The sequence below is a fragment of the Varanus komodoensis genome, unplaced genomic scaffold, assembly GCF_004798865.1.
Source record: "Varanus komodoensis strain SLA01 unplaced genomic scaffold, ASM479886v1 scaffold27, whole genome shotgun sequence".
In the NCBI taxonomy this organism is placed as follows: Eukaryota; Metazoa; Chordata; class Lepidosauria; order Squamata; family Varanidae; genus Varanus; species Varanus komodoensis.
The window spans coordinates 13,543,541-13,563,719 of NW_025335701.1; the positions used below are offsets into that span (position 1 = coordinate 13,543,541).

The following is a 20,179-nucleotide window of genomic DNA, read 5'->3' on the forward strand; positions in this document are numbered from 1 at the left end:
GTTGAAGGACCATGCAGATAATTCATTTGAGTATTGTATTGCTGATTTTTTTTTCCCTTTAGGTAGCCCCTGCGATGGGAGATGGAGCCCCAGAGTCTGGAACAGGCAACTGGAGGGGAATGCTGAAAACCTCAAGAACAGAGGAGGTACCAGCTGAGGAAAAACCAAAACCAGTAACCATCTTACCTGCCAGCCCTCAAAAAGGCCATGCTGTAAATTTGCTGGATGTGGTGAGTTTCAACTGAAGCACAGTTCAATATGACTGAACAAAATTGGACTTTCATTCACATAAAAAAGCAGATTTAGCATCACAAGCATACCTTTGTGTCAGATAATTTTTCTTCTGAGTTACTTTGCCTTTTCTGTGACCATAGCTGCTAGTTAAAAGTTTATCATAGCTAACTATCATTACATTCTTTAAAAATACATTGAGTGACCATTTTACCATTCTGGAGTCATAAGTTGTACAATTTACTTCTTTGAGCAAGTACTTTCTTTTGTTTATTACTCTATTGATATATACAGATGTCAGGCTAAAGCATTACATACCACTAATAGTGTTTTTCAGTTACAATATTTTGTATGAATTAGCACAAGATCTTGCATACTAGGAAGTAAAAATTGTGAATTTCTCTAGATTATTTGTCCAGAGAGCCAAAACACATGAGTGAGGCTGGCTAGTATCAAGACAAAGAGCATGGCATTCCCAAATAGTGTCTAGTCCCCTAGAGATATTTGCAGTTTTTCGCTAGAGATATTCACAGCTTTTCTGCTTTCATGGGGGTCCTGCACCCATAACCCTGTGAATATGGCGTTCTGATCATCAACTGCAGCTAAGTGAAACTGCAGTAACTGAGACAGTGGATATAGGGGTCCTGCTGTATATTGTGAATTCCACATACATGTTTAGGTGATATAGAAATTCATTTCCCCAATATGTAGCAGATTTAAATATTCAAGATGCAGCTGGACAGCCATCTCAGAGGAATGGTTTAACCTGGAATTCTGCACTGAGTGGCGGTTGGACCCAATGGCCTTCTTGGTGTTTTTCAACTTCACTATTCTATGATTCCATAACTGCTATCCTTAATGTATCTTTTTTTCTGGTAGTACATTCAACAGAATAGCATTTTTGGCAGCTGGGTAGGGAAAGAGGTAAGACAAATGAGATTTTGGTAAGCAAATATATGCACCTTGCAGGTTATTGGCTATGCAGGGAAGATGTAGAGTAAAGCGGTTTAACAACACCTCCAAGTCTGTTTGTGGGCTTTTAATGGGAGCTGTCTTTACATCTGAAAGCTTAACTTTCTGTCTATGAAGGTTCGAAAGACTCTTCTAAAAGAAATCATTTTGAAAACCTGTGTTCTGAGATTGTGATGTTTTCTGAATGAGAACAATAACATTAATGCCAACAAAGGAAAATATTTTTGTTAAGATTTGTCAGGAACTAGGACCTATTGCAAGTTGCTCATATTATTGAGAGTGCAAGTAATGAAATGATGCTGTAAGTATTTTCTCCAAGGCCCTCCTCCAGGAAAATTTGGAACTACCTCCCAGGGTTTAAACTTTAAGATCTCTTACTGCAACAACCTATAAAAGAAACTTCAAATCATGCTTACTCATAATTACTTGATGCCACCTTTCTATTTTCTAGCCTGTTCCTGTGTCACGCAAGCTTTCTGCTCGGGAGCAACGAGACTGTGAGGTGATTGAGCGCCTAATTAAATCCTACTTTCTAATTGTGAGAAAGAACATTCAGGACAGGTTTGTTCAACTAAAGCATTGAAATCCTTGGTTTATATCAGTGATAATTACAACTTGCTTATTACTTGAATTTTTACTGCAGAAATCTAAATACGATGAATAGCCCTTTGTGGTTAGATATGAGAGAATGGCTTGCACAAGACAAGTGAAGAAGCTTGTCACTCGATTCTTATGTTGTAAAATGACCCACATGGGAGGTGTTAACTGTGGGTTGTTTTGAACAAGCAGGAGCAAGCATGCTGTCTTATAGCTGTTTTTCCACTGCACTAAACATCCCTGAGATGCTTGACTAAACAACCCAAAGGCTTGAAAAACTAGGTTTTCAGTGAAGATGCATTTCTGGATTGCTGAGCAATGATATGAAATCCTAGTTTTTCAACCCAGACATCATCTCTGGGTTGTTGAGTGCAGCAGGAAAAGCAGAGTGGTCAAGAGCAAGCACATTCACTCTTGGACAACCCACAGTTTGTTTAACCATGGACTGTTATGTTATCTGAACTGAGCCACTGGCTCTTTTTCCTCCACTTTATCGAATGAAAACTGCCCAGAACGCCCTCTGGGCTATGGGGCAGTAAATAAATGTAATAAATATTTGCTACCCCCCGTTAGGTTTTGAAGTGACACATTACATACAGAGAGAAAATAAATAACATGATTGTAGCTTTTGCTATCTGTGCCCAATTTTGTCCTCCCCTTGCCTTCACATTTTAGCTTGTGGGACAGGTTTTTTAAATTGCTATCTGTAGTCTCTGCTAAAGGTGGTTGTCTCCTACTTGAAGCTGACAGACACTTGATTATATAAACTCAGAGGCATACATGATTCCAGAGGATGGAGGGAGGTGGTCTGGCAGCCATTTTTGGCACATTTTGGCCTTCTAGATGAAGTGATACAGTGGGGGAAGGAAGGAAGCTGGAGTACTGTCTGGATACAGCCTAAACCATCAATCTCCTTCCCACTGCCTGACCATGTCCCTTTTCCTCCTCTCGAAGTCCAATTCATAACCCCAAAGAGACAGCCAGTGTAGCTGTGAGGAGTTAGACCTTTGGAGTACCAGCACAGAGGTTACAAGAACTTGATGCTGGGACTTGGTATAATCCTTTGCCTCCCTGCTCAGATGCTGTTGGGAGCTATATGATTATTCCCGTAGTTGCTTAGAAAAGTGTGGGTTTTTTGCTTCTTAATCAGCTACTCTTTAGTACTATTTGGTGTGCTTGAACCATGGTTGCTTGTTTGCAGTGTACCAAAGGCAGTTATGCATTTTCTGGTCAACCACGTGAAAGACACTCTTCAGAGTGAACTAGTAGGACAGCTGTACAAAGCCTTATTGCTGGATGACCTTTTGACTGAATCAGAGGACATGGCTCAGCGCAGGAAGGAGGCGGCTGACATGCTACAGGTAGAGCAGATCTTTTTGTTATAGTAGGAAAGATTACAATATTCAAATGTGAAGAATTATGGATTCAAAGTTTTATACTGTATAGTTTATTTTTATTATGATACAAAGTATGGTTAGATGGGATGTAGTATGACTGACAAACACGTAAGAAACTTGTTTTAATCATTTTATATCCTGCTTTTTTCCTTCAAGGAACTGGCTTACACAATCTTTTCCTCTCTCCAATCTATCGTCACCACAACCCTGTGAGCCAGGCTAGGTTGAGAGTTGGTGACTGGCCCAAAACCATCCAGTGAGCTTTATGGCCATGTAGGGACTTGGATCTCCCAGATCCCAGTCTAACACTGTAACTACACTTTTATGGGTTGCAATGCTTTCAAATTAAGAGGCTTCGTTGCCTATCTCTGAAGCAAGGGCTAGTGCTGGGGAGAATTTGGCTTCTTCTGAAAAACTGCTGAACATTCATTGTAAAGGATTGTCATGTATTATGACTCTCAGGATTCTGTTGAATTTGAATTGTAAAGCTTAAATGATCTCTTCATTTCCATAGGCATTGCAACGAGCCAGTCAGATTATTGCTGAGATCCGAGAGACACACCTTTGGTGAAGAAACCAACGACTTGAGATTGCTAGGCATTATATACTTATGAACTCCTTATGTGTACTGCTGTGTATAAACCCGCTCATGTAAAGACAGTTTGGTCTGGCTTTTTATGGACAGAAGAGCATGCTGTACTTTACAAAACAAGTCATATTTAATCAACATTTTCCCTGCCAGCTTCCCAGTGCAGAGAACAAGATCATTCTCCTAAGAGAGACTGAACTTAATTGAATATGATTCTATGAAGATAGGGAAAGAACCATGTAAAAATTCCAGTGCCTGCCTTGCTAAATGAGTTGCCTGTGAATAGGATGAACAGTGTGTAGTATTGTGATGTAGCTGTTCAGCTGCTTTTGCAGTATCAGTTTTTTAGCCATGAAGAAAGGATAACACAACTCTTATGAATTAAATTGCATGCACTCAAGTCTCATTTAAACGGCACAGTAGCCTTATAATTGTGTAACATGTGGCCTCATTTTTTAGAACTTTAAATGAAATAGTTGGTTAACTTCCAAATTCCATTGGTTAACTTCTCCTTTAACAAGAAAGAGATTCTGCTTAGGGACAGTTTCAACCAAAGAACAATACAAGAGTTGGTAAGAATCTCACTGGTTAGAAACTGCAGTCTAAAAAATGCCAGATTAAAAGGTTCTATGGCAGATCAATTTCTCTATCTTCACAAACATTGAAAAAAGGCAGCTGTATGTCAGATTAACTTGAAAGACCACAACACTTTCCTGTGTTGTCAGGGGTTACTGCCACTACAAGACAGAGTCTATTTCATTGCTTAATTATCATAACCTGTAAAATCCATAGCAATGATACACTTTTCCCTGAAGCATTTTATCATTTTACCCTTGTGCTTAAAGCACACCATATATATGGCACTCATACTATATAGGAAAACAGGTATATGGTCAGGACTGAAGTAGGCGTGAGTATGTTTAGTTTGCTTTGTGCTGCTTATGCTAGAGAATAGATACACTATCTTCTTCAACCAATACTTGTTTAAAAATAAAATCCTTGGGCGTCATACATAGTGTACAGAACTTCTTCCACTCAGCCCTTACACAACAAAGTAAAAAAACAATTTGCTCTAAAACATTAAAAACAAGAATTTTGAAATTTAGTAAGAACATATAATAGTTTGAAAATATTCTAGATTTCTCAAGTATGTCGAAACTTATGTGTCTGCAGTTGGCATCCTCCAAATCTATACCCACAACTAACATAATCTTATATGCTAATAAAACTGTATCTGAGTATTTCTGGGACTTTGGTAAATCTGTTGTGCAAGATGGGTACTGAACTCAATGACCTTGTTTGCAAATAGGCACTCCTACAACAGATTGTGGATTATGTGAGTGTTGTTTAGTTCTCATCTGCCCCCTGCTGACCAGGCTTGCATGACATTTGTTGGGAGCTGTGTATTTTGTAATGGTGGCTAGTACATGCTGCAGCTACTTGAGAGTAAATTGCACAAATTTGTTGTGCAAACCAGGTCAGAGTATGGATTGAATCATGAATTGTTGTGACATGCAAACCCTGCACTATAGTTAAACTATAGCTTAACCACGAACGACCCAGGAAGAGAACTGATGGTTAAACTGTTGAATCATGAACTTTGGGTTGGTCATACTTAACCTAGGTTAACCCATAGTGCAGGGTCTGGCCATAACAAACAGCCCGTACTCTAAGCTTTTATGTATTCAGATCATAAAGAAATGCTACTATCTTTCTGAGTGGTAAGTTATTAATTTCTGTCACTGAGTTTGGTGAATCTTCATGAATGCTTGCTGCTAACTCAGAATCACCTATTTCTTTGAATTCAGCTTTCTACTAGTTATACTTCCCTGATTTCGCCATCTTACCTCCCTCCCTTCACCCTGACAAACCCTTCACCGATGTACGTGGTGTACTGGCCAAACCAGTTGCATCTGTCACATTTGTACCTGCATTTGCTCCACCACTACACACACTTCTGTGGTAAGAGTCCAATGATAGTTGCTCAACTGCTGAGGCAAAGGGTGCTAATGTTTGATTACACTTTAGTCAAAGATGGAATAGTCTAAAAGCTACTGGTTTTTCTGCTTTCCTTTAAACTAACACTACAGACTGTTTAACTGAAGGCTTAATCTGTAAGTGTTAAGAGTCCTTTCCAGAACTGCTTTGATGGAAATACATGGATTTTTGCTGCCTAAAATTTTAAATGTAGTTCATTAATTAATCCTATCTTTAAAGGGATAAAAAGTATACATTGTCAAATATTACTAAATGTACAAGTTTTAATTTAATCTGCTTAAAAGGTGGCAGTTCTTTCAGTGACTTTTATATGTATATTTTGCAGATCTCAGGTGAGTATCCAACTATAGCAATATCATCTATCTGCTCCTGTGATTTTAAAGGGACACAAGCAAATATACAATTGTATTCCCATTCTGGTGCCAGTAGACATGAACTGAAGCAGAACTAGATATGAATGTGTGGGGTAACTGTTATCCTCTAGCATAGATCTCTCTCTCTCTCAGCACATTACTAATGTCCCAACCATGGGCTGCATCACAAAGGCCAAGTATTATCAGTATGAATCAGAGACCAGCTTGCCCTGCAAAAGCTTTAGTTAAATTTTGCTCTTCTAGCTTTTGAAGGGGAAGCCAATATTTACTAACCGAATTCATTCTTAGGCTAGGATTAGACTTGGTAAAGTAGCCAGTTTCAAATTATGTAGCTGCAAATTGTTCAAGTATTAGGAACAGCTGAGAGTAAATTTAAAATGGCAGCTGCTAATGTCAATTCTGTGTAAGCACTTTCATTATTGCTTGGACAGGACAAAAAGCACAACCTTTTTACAAGTTTAGCATGTGATGTACATAGTATGCAATTTGGGGTCATCAAGATTTTCATTTGGAGCAGTTTTTCTTCCTGTCTTCGGTAGACTTCTGCATCTAAGGCAATGGAAGCCTCATCTGACATAGCTGTACATCATGTTTATTTCAAAAATCATTGTCTACGTTTATGATAAAAAAATATAAAGTTGCTGAAGACCTTTAACCTATACAGACAGAAGATCAGATCTCTAATAACAGTACCGTATGTATGTAGTTACTATTGTAAATAAAGCTGATTGTGTGAAAGTTGCAGTTTTACATCAATAAATCACCTTTTGAAGTATGGTCAGTTTTAAACTTCACTTGTCAAAACAACTTCAATGGTCCAACAGTGAGTGAATACCAGGCCACAATTCCAATTCCAATTCTTGCACTTTATAGACTTACAGCAACTACAAAACTGGTTGACTACTAATCAAAAGTCAAAGCAGTTTCTGAATAGGCTACCTTAAAACTTAATTCAAACGTACAAATCCTTGGTGTAAATAGTGTTTTGGAATACATGTTTCTTGAAGTGTTTCTGTCACCCTCTTAAAGGATCTAACCAAAATAAGCTTAGAGTAGTTACAGTTAAAATTGAAAATATCTTGAGAGGGCAGAAAAATCTTAAAATATGCCTGGAAAGGGCCAGGGCTGTTAACTATTTTTCTTGCTGCATTATAGTCCTAGTTTGGTGCTAATCATGACGCTGAAGTCTGCAATATCAGTGATTCTCTAACTGCCAGTACACCTTTGTATGTTTAAACTCTTCCATAAACACAGTTTTACTGTTGTCGCCTTTGCTATCTACCACGACTAGCCAAAAACTGATCAGTACAGAAGCTGACTGGCAGAATGTGCCATATACTACCTAACCCTAGCCTGGCTCTAGCAAACAACATTCAGCCATTGATTTGAAGATAGGTCAACTCAGAAGTAACATCTATTAGTAGCAAGGAAAGCTTCAATCTTATTTGCAAATCTCATGCTCCTGGTCCTAGCTCCTATAATAGTGGCTATACTTGGCTTAAGGAATGAAATACTCCTACAGCAAGGCTTCAGAATGAATCTTGGAATAAAAAGATCGACCACGCTCACTTTCTTTCCTCTAAGTTCTTGCCAATATAAGAATGCAGGAAGTTCAACAGAGCTGATGTGAAGATTCCAGGTTCCAAGATTCCTAGTATAAAAGCTTTATTCTTATACATACATTAGCAGTTAGAGAATTGTACATTGATACAAAATAATTTTGAAGTTTTGTTTTAATGTATAGACCAGGTAAATTTATACAGACATCTTCAATAGTTACGTTCTTTGAATAGAATTAGATTGCAAGCTTGAGCCTGCAAATATTTCATGACTGAAGTATGAAATAAAATACCATCTGTCTTCTGAATACCATACTTAAGCGAATCTCACACAGTGAGCAAAAGTAATTCACATCACAAGAATACTGCCATTCTTGGGAGTTAATAATTCCACATATGTACTTAAGTTTGCCTTTCCAAACATACCTGAAAACCTTTAATATGTTCATTCTTCATGAGACAATTGAAGCCATTTTACAATATAGTAGTTTCTCTTTCCAACCCTCAGGAGTGATAAGCCATTACTGAGTATATGTTGTCCAATTATAAGAACAGCCTCAGGATTATTTACTTCAACATGGTTTATAGTAACTGCACCAACTGTTATGTCACGATACCTTGAAAAAGAAATTGTACAGACCATTATTTCAAATAGACCACAACAGTTCAATCTAGAAGCAGCACACTTCTGTTGGGATACCAAATGGGTTAAACAACTTCCAAAAGGACCTGACTTACACAGGGAAAGGAGCTAACTCACTTTCTGGGATTAGAAAGCTACATGTAAGCGTAACTTGACATACCCTGCTACTGATTTTGCTTCCTGCAAAACATGTACTAAAGCAAGAGAAAGGCAACCCTTCTTGTACTAAAACCTGCAATAGTCTTTCATAATCAAGTTTATCTGATTTTGTACACTGGTTTTCAATGAAGAAAACGGGATTCAAGTTGGCCAACAATTTACCTACAACCACCCCCAAATATTTTTCTGACCCTAGTCATTACATTACCCATGTCTTGGGTACATGTGGTTATTAGGTAATATTAATTGTATAATTAACAAGCTGGCAAATACGCAAATCTGAGTTTGTGATAACACCTGACTAGATACATATGGAAAGCTTGCTTCTGTGGTTTAAAAATCTCACTGAGTTAAGGATACTACCATTTCATAAATAATTTAAAAAAATCAAATTAAGCAATTATTTTCGATGGATAAATATCTAGTGCAAGTTAAATGAAAATAAGCTGTACTTTTCAGAGATGGAGAAAATGCAGCATGGTGCTGTGTGCCTCTTACATTTGTACATTCTTGTGCTGTAGGTTACACATTCCCACAAGATAAGCAGTTCTTCAAGCTTAAGCTTTTGACTTGGCTTGTCAAAAAAACTGTCCCACTTCTTTCCAGCTGTAATCTCAATGGAGCCAGCATAGTGTAGTCATGGTATAATAGCAACAAATGCTCTTTTATAGTAAATGTTTGAGCTTTTAACACAGTACTGTACAGTTCTTCAAATTTGCTCAAGAGTGTAAGACAGAGAGTGTCAGCCTAGCTTTAATCTGAACTATACCTCTGTTACACAAGCATGTTGAATACCTCAGCAGCAATGCTGCTATAACTATATCATTGGAAAGTACTGCAAGAGGCTGAGCACCAACATGTGCATTTTCCAGTGAACTACCCAGTATGACAATCAACTTTCTCAGTCCTGCCTCTCAGCTGCTGAACTTCTTGTTTATTCAACTTTCTGCAGGAACAAACCCAGTATCGGCCACCCCACTTGCAATGACTGAAAAACTGACACTGAAGTATTTGTCACTTAGCTGCTGGTGGCTAGCTTGTTGCAAGTTCATTTTATTAGCTGAAGATGTTCCTAAGTAAACTATCTGGATGGGATGGGAATATTGGATGGTGTATTGGGACTGATAGATTTTAAGGCAATATGGTGTGGATGTGCTTAGTCACTCAAATCACAGACCGTGTAAACTGCAGCTGGATTAAGAGAAACACCAAAGCTGTATAAGGCCCAAAAGGCAAATGAAATTCTTTGTGGAAGAGGAGATCATCATTTTGGTTTATGATCTTGTGCCACCAAGCCCTTCACTGGTAGGCAAAGCTGCAACAAAACCAGTGACACTCATTCTGATTGTGCAATGACCACAAACTTTCTGCATGTATGAATTTTTATTCCAATATTTTTACTGTTTTTTAAAAATGTAAATATGTTCTATAAGCAAAATGTGGCAAAAAGATAAAAAATACTGCTTCAGAAAAGTAACTATTAACTTACCCCTTTGGCCCATCTGCAATAGCATTAGCTTTGCGACACAAATCGAGCACTGTTGTTCCAGGTTCTAGCAGCAATTCAATATATGGTGCTTCAGTAAAAAGTTCCTTTAGTTCTTCATCAGACATATTCTCCAGTGCTGTAATATCACTGTAATAAAGGGCCCTTGTACATCTGGTTAAAAATAGAAGCAAGCAATATTAATATTACAACCAAGACTTGCAAAACTTCCTTCTCCCAATTTAAGCAGAGAAATACTTTCCACTTAAAGAGAATTTGCCTCATATTTATGAAGATGAAAGCTACTACCTGCATTTCAGTTAACATAATTATGATGCAAAAACATCGTCATCTTTACCAAATCAATATTCTTGTACCTCTTGGCAACTTCCAGACCTTCCTTGCCATGAACAAGCTTTGTTACTTCAGCAGCAAGTCGTTTCTGTGGTCCCCACTTCTCAGGCTCTTGAGCATGCATTTCCATTATGTGATTGATTTCCGGAAGAGGAAGGAAAGTGAAAAGTTTCAAATACCTTAAAGGGAAGATAGAAACATTTTACTTCTGTACCAGATAGTATTGATATACACTTATTTCTGCCCCTCAGCCTAAGTTCTTTTGTTAGATTTCCTTAAAACACCATCTTTGAATTTTTTTTAATAATTGGCATATGCTATTACTTAGGAATTTAAAAAAATAAGATGAAAATGACTTTTATTTACTTGATTTATATCCCATTTTTTCCTTACAACAAATGCAAAGTGGCTCACATAATTCTCTTCTTCTTGCTCTTAATCTTATTCCCACAACAGCAAACCTGTGAGATAGGTTTGCCTAAAAATCTGTGACTGGCCCAAAGTCACCCAGCTGGCTCCATGGCTGAGCGGGCACTAGAACCCAGATTGCCCGAGTCCTAGTCCCATGCTTTTAACTACTATACCACACTGGCCCTCTTTTTACAATGTTTTGCTGCAAATACTGGATCTAAACATTTCTGCACTAGTAATAAGCCTTTAGGGTGTAATAAGATTACTGCTACAACAGCAGCATGATCTGGCTTAAGCACAAAGCCAACGCATGGTTTAACTCAGTTTATGTTCCACGTTTCCACCAAAAATGGCACTCAAGGTAGCTTACAGAACCAATTAAAACTGATTGAAATTAACCTGCATTTTGCAGCCTTATCCAGAGTTTGTCTGGCAGATGATCAGACCATCTACAGTTGATAAAATCCCTAAGGCATTTCCCTCCTCTTTCACCCATTCTCTTCATGTGAGCCACATGCTTTTACAACACCACAATACTGCAGGATGGAATGGCTGCTGTTCTGTTTCTTTTACCACTCTGACCTGTAACTTTTGTCGTCTGGTGAAACAATGCACAGTTCTCAGTTCAAACATAACTGTCCATGCTTAAGCAACCCAAAGTTTGCAATTCAACAACAGACCATGGGCTGTACATGTTTAACAAACTATGCTTTGTTCACATGGCTAGGTTAATAACAACCAAGAATTCAACAAGACATATTACAGGTTAGTGTTATGTGCAAACCAATCCAACATGACAAACCCTTTATGCAATACATTCTGAACAAAGTTTCTGCAGAACATAAGAGTATATGGGGACTCCTTAGAGAATATATATGTATCTTTTAGGTACAGTTCATATGGCATGCGAAGAAAATGTTAATTTTAAAAATTGTATGCCAACAAACCCATAAAACGTAGGGCACGTTTAATGTGCTACATGAATAATTCTTCAATTTTAGTTTATTAGAGTATCTGGCTTCTCACATGGAACAGACTGGACAGGACCTTTGGGTATACACAAATATATTCTCATTTATATTCCACCTTTCATCCAAAGAGCTCAAGATAGTATACATAGCTCTTACTCCAATCTGCTCATGACAACAACTCTGCAGGATAGCTTTGGCTGATAAAGAATAACTAACTGAAGGGCACTCAGCTTCATAGCTGAGTAATCATTTCAACTGGATTTCCCCATCCTAGTCTGACAAGCTAATTACTGCAAAACAACTAGTAAAATAGTTCCCTTTCCTTTAACATACTGCATTTTTCTAGAACAGCAAATCCTGCGATGGTGTGGGGGTTGTTTATAAGCATACTTGCCTTTCTATAACTTTATCTGGCTGTCTGACAAAAAACTGGTATAATGCAAATGGAGAGGTCTTATTTCTGTTAAGCCAAACTGCATTACCAGCAGATTTCCCCAATTTATTTCCAGTAGTACTTGTAATGAGAGGCACAGTTATTCCAAACACATCTTCACCTGTCACCCTAACAGAAAAGAAAGATTAAGGTTATGTTATTTGTTAACAGGACACTGAATACATATAGTCAATCTCAGAGTTACAAACACTTCTGTAAGAAGACTCAAAATTATGCAAGTACTCAAAGCTAAGTATTTCTTCACTTCAGCTGTTAAAATCTTTGCTGCCCTGCTCACTCTGCAAAACCTGTTTGTGCCCAGTTCCTTAAGAATCTCTTCACAAGGCATGTGCTGATTACATACCTCCTTATTAAGGAGCTGTATGACATGACTGTAACTCAAGCCAAAGCTTTAAATTTATTGACAGTTTAATTTATTTGATACACACAGGGCTTTAGTGCTATTTATAACCTATTGAAGTTACTATTTCCACACTGCCAAAATATTAATATAAATTGTCATTGATTAATGTAACATGTAACATGATACTTCAAGTCAAATCAATTACTCTGGCCACTCTCTTTCAGTGATGGCAAAAATAGAGGTGGCCATCTCCAGACAGTTACATCTCTGCAGATAGATTGGGCTTGAGACTTGTAGTTGTTGCTGCTTTATTGTATGGCCCATTACAAAGCAGACAAAAAACTACAAATGCAAGTGTTGTGTGTGTGCTGCGACTGGGATGGGATGGGAGGGGAGGGGAGGGGAAACAATCCTTAGGCAGAAGTGGATGAAGTGGCTCTCTTCTTACTTGGAGACAAGCTCGTATCCAGACATGATATTACCCATCTGGTCCGCGCCACCCAGCTGGATGCGACAGCCGTGATGCAGGTGCAAGTGCAAGAAATCGTAAGCCTGCAGGACCGGATACAGGAATTCGGTGAGACCCATGCCCGCGGGGCTGTTGAGGCGGGCCTTGCAGGTCTGCCGGCTCAGCAGGGTGCCCATGCGCAGGTGGCCGCCCACGCTGCACAGGAAGTCCACCACGGGCTGGTGCTGCAGCCAACTGGCGTTGTCTAAAACGATAGCTCGGCCGAGGCGCGCGCCGCTGGAAGGCCAGAAGAGCTCGCGGTGGTGGGCGAACAGCCGCTCGAGCCCCTCGCGCAGCCCCCGCGCATGCTCGCGGACGCGCTCCTCGAGCAGTAGCTCGCGCTCCTTGGTGCGGCCGCTGGGGTCGCCCAGGCGCGCCGTGGCGCTGCCCACCAGGGCGATGACGTCGTGGCCCGCGCGCTGGAAGTGCAGCAAGCCCATGACCGTCAGCAGGTGCCCGACGTGAAGCGAGTCGGCCGTCGGGTCGAAACCGCAGTAGACGGCCACGGGCGGGCGGCCCGCCTCGAGGAGGTCAACGAGCTGCTCCTCAGCGACCTGAGGCGGGAACACCTCCTGGAACAGACCCCGCTCGCACTGGTCGGCCAAGAGGTTCTTGGCCGGCTTCGCCCGCGGCTGGGGTTCCGGCCCTTCTGCATGGAACTGCCGGCTCTCCTCAGAGGCCCAAAGTCGGGGCAGCGTCGTCCTCAGGCCCACAAGAAGCCGGCGATGGCAAGCGAAGAGCGTGGGAGCCGCCATCTTGCTTACGCAAAGATGCGGGAGTGTACAGCGCAAAGCTTCCTGGGAAAGGGGGTGGAGAGGAAGGTCGCTCTAGGAGCATCACAGGGCGTGTCTATGGAAGTCACGCTCCGTGGAGCCTGAAGTTTTCCCTGTGCTTTGGCTGCTGCGTTAAGCGTTGCACTGTTATCGCTGGTGACGGCTGCTGCTGCTGCTTTCTTTTAACCCTGCAGTGTATTTATTTATTCTGTTCTATTATGCATACAGTCCCTCCTTTTTTTCCTGCAAGGTACCTCTTCCTTCCCTCCGTTTTATCCTCTCATCACGGTGAAGTAGGTTGGGCTGAGCGTCAGTGAGTGCTTAGATGTCCCAGTGAAGGACTAGAACCAGGATCGCCTGTGACCCGATCCAACACTGTAAGCAGTACACCACAGTGGTCCTTATTCTATTTCTAGATGGAAGTGAGCATTTACATAATAACACTGGTCTACGAGTTTTGGGAAATTATCGGCCTCTGAGATAAAATGTGCTAATTCTTACCTATTTTGATTAGATGAATTAGAAAACAGGTGATAAAGAAGCTGGTTGGCTAAAGCTTTAAAGATATTTCACAAAGATTTATACACAGATGAGTATATTTGTCTACCAGGAAGGGAGGTCTCGGATTATCATGATGCCTCATAACTTCCCGACGAAGTATGATAGAACAGTGAAAATGGTACCACATGGAAGTGTATAAATTTATCTTCACTTTGAGACTAAAGATTATTACCTAACTGTAATTTATTGTTCTTTTATTGCAAGGTACAGTTTTCTTGGTCAGATCTACTCATCATACAGTTACATCTGGTGGCTTGTGAAAGTGTAATTGCCTAACATTTCCAAGGAACAGGTGCATATTTTTCCTCAGAAGCCAAGATACCTCAAAACTGTGTAAACAATGCCGATAACGTCTAACTTCTAATTCCTAACTAAGCCTTCCTATCCAGAAACATTGTCATCAGACCACCCTGTCAGGGATCCCTTCTCTTGCTATGCCAAAGTTGCTTGCAATAAAGCTGGGTCAGTTCAATGAAGCCATGCATTTGCTTCCTGTCTTCTACCTTTTCCACTGTCTTGGTCTCCAATTCAGGAACAAACAAAATTTCCTTTAAAGCTAGTCATGAAACATGTCTTCTATCATCAGTTGCAAGCAATTAAATATTTATTTAGAAGGAAAGATGCCTATATAAAAAATGTCTTTTAATTTCCCAGTATTTTAATGCTTAATTGGTTTTATCCTTGTTTTTATCATTATTTATTGGATGCAGTGTGTTGTTTTTATTGTTCCTTTGTTCTTTGGTTTTTTTTGTTCTTTGTAAGCCATCCAGAGACTTTTAGTAATGGGACAGCATATAAAAACTTTAAGTAAATAAATAAATCTATGTGCAAACTAAGCCTGTCTCAGCTGCAGCTGTCTGCAGCTTCTTTTATGTGTACCTGAAACTATTATAGGCATATTGGCTCGAACCCTAAGATAGCTCAACTGAAGGAAATTCATGGAAGGAAAGTCTTCCACTCTACTGAGGCTACCTGTGCCCCGAAAAACCTCTCCAGAAGGCAGATAACCTTCTGAACAATGTGGGATGGAACATGGGGGTGGGAATTACCCCAGATTGGGCAACAGTCTAACTGATTCTGTACAGGAAGGATCCCAACCCTCCTAAGAAGGTTGAGGCGGCACAGGTGGCTGCAGTGAGAGGAAGGATGAAAAGCTTTCCTCTTGTGAATGTCCTTCTGTTAACTTCTCTTAGACTCCAGTCTGTTGCACTGAAGCTCTAATCTCTCTCTCTCTCTCTCTCTCTCTCTCTCTCTCTCTCTCTCTCTCTCTCACACGCGCGCGCGCGCGCGCGCGACATAAATTTACCTCTGAATCACTAATTTTGCTGTGTGCTTTCAGCTTTCCAGAAGATGGCACTGTTGCACTTGACCTATAATAATTCCAACCTGCTTTCTCTGTGTGCTGTGCAAATTGAGAATTTATTACACATATTTGCTGAACTTTGGGGAAAGGCTACAAGTGAAATAAAACAAACCTGCCGACATTCTTTTAGTACTCTACCCGTGTTGCAGCATGCTGTTGAGTTGTTCATTCCATGAAGACATGTGTACAATATACAGAGGCTGGGGATTAATATTAGTATTAAAGAATTAATACTTCCTTTTAAACTGCAAATTAGGTCAATGGGCCCTTCCTGGACCACAGTGCAAGTACAGAATGAGGCTCCATTGCTGAAAGTTGGCCCTTTGATGGGGTATGCTTCCCTGCCTTCTGGAATGAGCGGCTGCGGTGTAGTTGTGCGGTCAGGGTCAAGTATGGGAACTCTTTTATTAGAAGGACCAGTGATGTCACCTACACCTGCTCCTCAGTCCAAATTCCCTCTAAGCTTATTTATTTTTTTATTTATTAAAACATTTCTATGCCGCCCCATTTGCCGAAGCCTCGGGGCGGCTCACAACATTAAGTTAAAATACAAACATTAAGTTAAAACATTAACTTAACATTAAGTTAAAATGTTTGTAAAATACAAACATTAAGTTAAAATACAAAAAATAACAATATAAAATAAGTCGTCCTGGCCAGATAAAATCAAATAATATTAACAATTAAAATGACGCTTAAATAAATAAATGACGCTTATTTGCAGTTCTCGTGGTGTGGTCTGGGAAATAGCTTTGCTTGCTTTATAGTTTATTCAAACGTAAAAGTATATGCAAACAGACTAATTAATAATACAGTGACATGTATTACTAATCTAACCAAGAATATGGAGATCGTAATACACTACTATATTAAAGTGCAGTATGGAACCTTTGTTTAGCTCCATTTCCAGCTAATTGGAGGGAAGCCTTAACATCCCTGTTGAGCTTTAGTGCAGAGTGGAAGGAACCATAGAAAAGTTCATGGATTTTTAATGACTAGCTGTGATCATTCCTGGGGGACTCAAGTGGTGGTGGAAAAGTCTGATCTTCTGTTTTCCCATAATTATATTTCAGCATGCATTGATTCAGCTGACATTCAGGTGACTGTCTTACTCATGCAGACATTTGAGTCTGGAAATGGCTCTGTATCATCTCTGACCCCAGGCAATCAAAGTATCTGAGAATTTAGGGATACCACCTGAGCCCAGAGAGCAGCAGTACAGTCCTAGTGCATTTGAGTACATACACAAATAAGACAGTTGTATTGCACCAACTCTATATTGGCAACTGAGCTCAGTTAAGAAATCATTCATAGGATATTGTGCTGGGCTTTCATATTGTTTTTGCATGAATAGTGAGCTTTCCACAAATTAACAGGATTTAAAATCAGATTAATGACAGAAAAAGATACTGAATGATGACAACAAAATACTAAATTATTCAAATAAAGCTCTTCACGCCTGTAGAATAAGTCAGTAGGAATCATTTTTCTACCTTAGATCAGTTGCTAATATAAAATGGTTTTCATTTATTTCATTTTTATACTACTCAATAGTTGAGGCTCTTGGGGCAGTTAACAAAAGTTAAAAAGGCATGTAAAAATTCATTTAAAAGAATGAAACCACAATAGCAATAGCAATTACGGTTTGCACAAAACAGCACAAAAGCATAGCAGCAATACAGAATAACCTGTATTTTGCCTTTGGATTGCTAATCTTTTTTCTTGATTGTGTACCACACTGGCATTTTCTTCAAGGGCCAGACTGGATGCAGTGATGGCAGACCTGCTATGGCATTTTTTGTGGTTTTGAGAAAGCTTGCCCAGCCCATCATTTTAGATCAGGAATACAACACTCAGGGAAAAGGGTCTAACACTTGTTCCCAGCACCATACTATTCCCTCCAACTATTTGCCCTGTGGGGTAAAACTGAGATGCCGTACATGAAAGCAAGAAATGAAAGCTGAAGTCCTACATTTACCTGGTAGTAAATCTGATTTAATCTTAGAGAACTTAACTTCTAAGTCAATCCAATTATGGGTGTTACTTTTAAGTGCAAACAACCACATTATCCTTTACACAATTTATGTTTTTATTGTGTAATAGTTAGCAGACTACATGAATGGATCTGGTTCCTAGCATTTGTGGAATGAGCTAATCTCACTGTAACCAGTGTTAAGGTCAAGATGTCAAGGTTGTAAAACTGCAGTAAATACATCAGATATTTTGTTTAAACGACATGTCAAAACTGATAGCAGTTTTCCTCTGAGCAAAAAAAAAAAAAAAATAATTCCTTGTTTATGGTGCTCTCCCACTTTTAAATGCAAATATTAGTGCAGTATGGTCACGCAAACCTCATCTTGGACTCCTTGCAGATTTCATAAGATAAGTGTAATGAGGCCTGGTCAATGTATTAGTGCTAAATGTCTACAGATGCATTCCAGAAAGATAACACGATACGATGTATGGGAGTAGACAGTAAATTATTTAAGTCAGCACTCACACATGGTGGGAATGGCATATTCTTACACTCACCCTCGAAAATGCATTTTCAGGGGATGGTTGTCTCATCCTTTCCTTCCTTTCTCCATACACCTAGGCTTGGTTTGCACATAACATCAACAACCAGTATAGTTTGTTGTATTCTGGGTTGTTGCAATGTGCAAAAGTGGCTGCAGTAAGAAACCTTTGGTTGTTAACCATGATTAATCCAGAAAGAGAACACATGTATTTATTTATTTATTTAAAACATTTCTATGCCGCCCCCATCGCAACAAAGCCTCGGGGCAGCTCACAAAGAATACATAAAAACTTACATAAATAATAATAATAATAATATAACAATTTTTAAAAAAAAACATCATTTGTTGTTGCCTTGTGAACTCTGGTTTGTTTAAACCACAGGTTGCTGATACATGTGAGGCCACAACTGTGGGCTGCCAATCTACAGAGACAGTGGATAAGAGTGGTAAAAACAAGCAAGCAAACAAGCCCACGTGCTTTACATGTCAACAGTAAAGCACTGCAGAAGCATTTGGAAAGGAATTGAACTGGTGAAAAGGGATGGAAACAAGGAAACTATATTTCTTCTCTTTGTCAACTGCACCTCTTTACTAGTTCTCCACACTTATTTCAAGTCTTACACACTCCCAAACTGCAAAGTGTAATGCTGCATTGTACTATTTGAATTGCTGATCTAGTAACTATTTCTGAATAACCTAAGAGAGGTCTTCCCACTGAATCAGCTTAAAGGACCAGCCAGATTCAGAGCACATGCAGGAATGCAGCCTTCACTGAGGAAAAGTAATGATAAAGAAACATTCATGATGGATTGCAAAGGAGCTGAGTAATCCAAGGCCATGCAGAGCAGATAATTGAATTAGAGAGCGTTAAGTGGGCACCCTGTCATCTCACACTCCTTCAGCACCATGTCCTCCCGTATCTAAAGGTTACAGAGATAGATTAAACCCCATTGCATTGGAGATTGTTTATGCTTGGGTGTGACTTTAAGACTAGTAAAATATTGGTCCAAGATACTATTCACTATTCGTTCTAACCAGATTGTCCACATCAGAAAGGGAGCATTAACAGATATTTATTATGGAGGGAATTTTGTGAAAACTGAATGGAAGTAATTCTAAGGAACTTCTTTTCAGATGAAAGCATGACAAAACAGCTGAGGCCATATTACTTGGATTCCTGTGTGGAGACTCATTTTAATATCAGAATGAAGCCAAGCTGATCCTGACATCTGGCTGCCCCAAGAAGCTTAAGCTTTGCTCTACTGATTTTTGAAAAGTATGTGAGAGAATTGGGTACTTATAAAACCAGGCCAAGTCCACCTTGTGCAAAAGTCAACCCAAGCTGCTCTCACCTTCTTGGAAAGGAGTCAAGGGCTTAATCTTCAGAAGTCGAAGACTTATTTGCATCCACTGTATGGAATGTGATGCAGCAGTGGTATCTTTGCACTGCAAGGCCAATCTTTCATCCACAATTGGATGGCTATTTTCCAGATGAAGTATCACAGAGGTGGAAGAAAGTGGACTGGGCTGCATTTTGAAAACATAAGCCATCTTCCTCACACTGCCTTCCCATCATGCTTGTTTACCTCCTCTCTTATCTGAGATGAGACCTCACAGAGTCAGTCCATGATTTTTTGTACCTTTCCTCTGAGCAGAGCAAGGGAGGACTACAGCTCCTGATTCCCTCCCCCTCCCCATGTTTTAATTTTGTAGATAATACAGGGTTGCCTCAGATGCCTGCATTTGGAGAGGGTCCTGAACTGCAGTACAAAGAGACTTGGATTCCTGCTATGGGTCTTGCCTGAAGTACATGGACAGCTCCATGAAAAGGCCATGTAATGCAGTGGTTAGTACATTGGACCAGGAATCTCCATTATGTGCTGTAGCTTTGGGCCAATTCCTGACAACAGGAGAACC

The 20,179-nt window shown here is 39.7% G+C and overlaps 2 protein-coding genes across 7 annotated transcripts in view; one reads left to right on the forward strand and one right to left on the reverse strand.

The window, feature by feature from the left end:
• DNM1L (dynamin 1 like) overlaps positions 1-6,935 on the forward strand; it is a 43,575-nt gene extending 36,640 nt beyond the window's left edge. For 5 of the 6 annotated variants that reach the window (XM_044433953.1, XM_044433952.1, XM_044433954.1 and 2 more), the window contains 4 exons: positions 63-230; positions 1,655-1,764; positions 3,002-3,161; positions 3,712-6,935. In XM_044433953.1, coding sequence (XP_044289888.1) covers positions 63-230; positions 1,655-1,764; positions 3,002-3,161; positions 3,712-3,768 — 495 coding nt within the window. In that variant the 3' untranslated portion in view covers positions 3,769-6,935. The remainder of the gene's footprint in view (positions 1-62; positions 231-1,654; positions 1,765-3,001; positions 3,162-3,711) is intronic. The other variant, XR_006415101.1, reaches the window with a different exon arrangement.
• Positions 6,936-7,806: 871 nt separating this feature from the next.
• Positions 7,807-13,811, reverse strand: YARS2 (tyrosyl-tRNA synthetase 2). The gene is made up of 5 exons (XM_044433957.1): positions 12,987-13,811; positions 12,136-12,303; positions 10,383-10,538; positions 10,009-10,179; positions 7,807-8,334 (listed from the first exon to the last, which is right to left on the reverse strand). Exons 1-5 carry the CDS (start codon positions 13,799-13,801, stop codon positions 8,163-8,165), a joined length of 1,482 nt encoding a protein of 493 aa, XP_044289892.1. The 5' UTR covers positions 13,802-13,811; the 3' UTR covers positions 7,807-8,162.
• Positions 13,812-20,179: the final 6,368 nt, after the last annotated feature.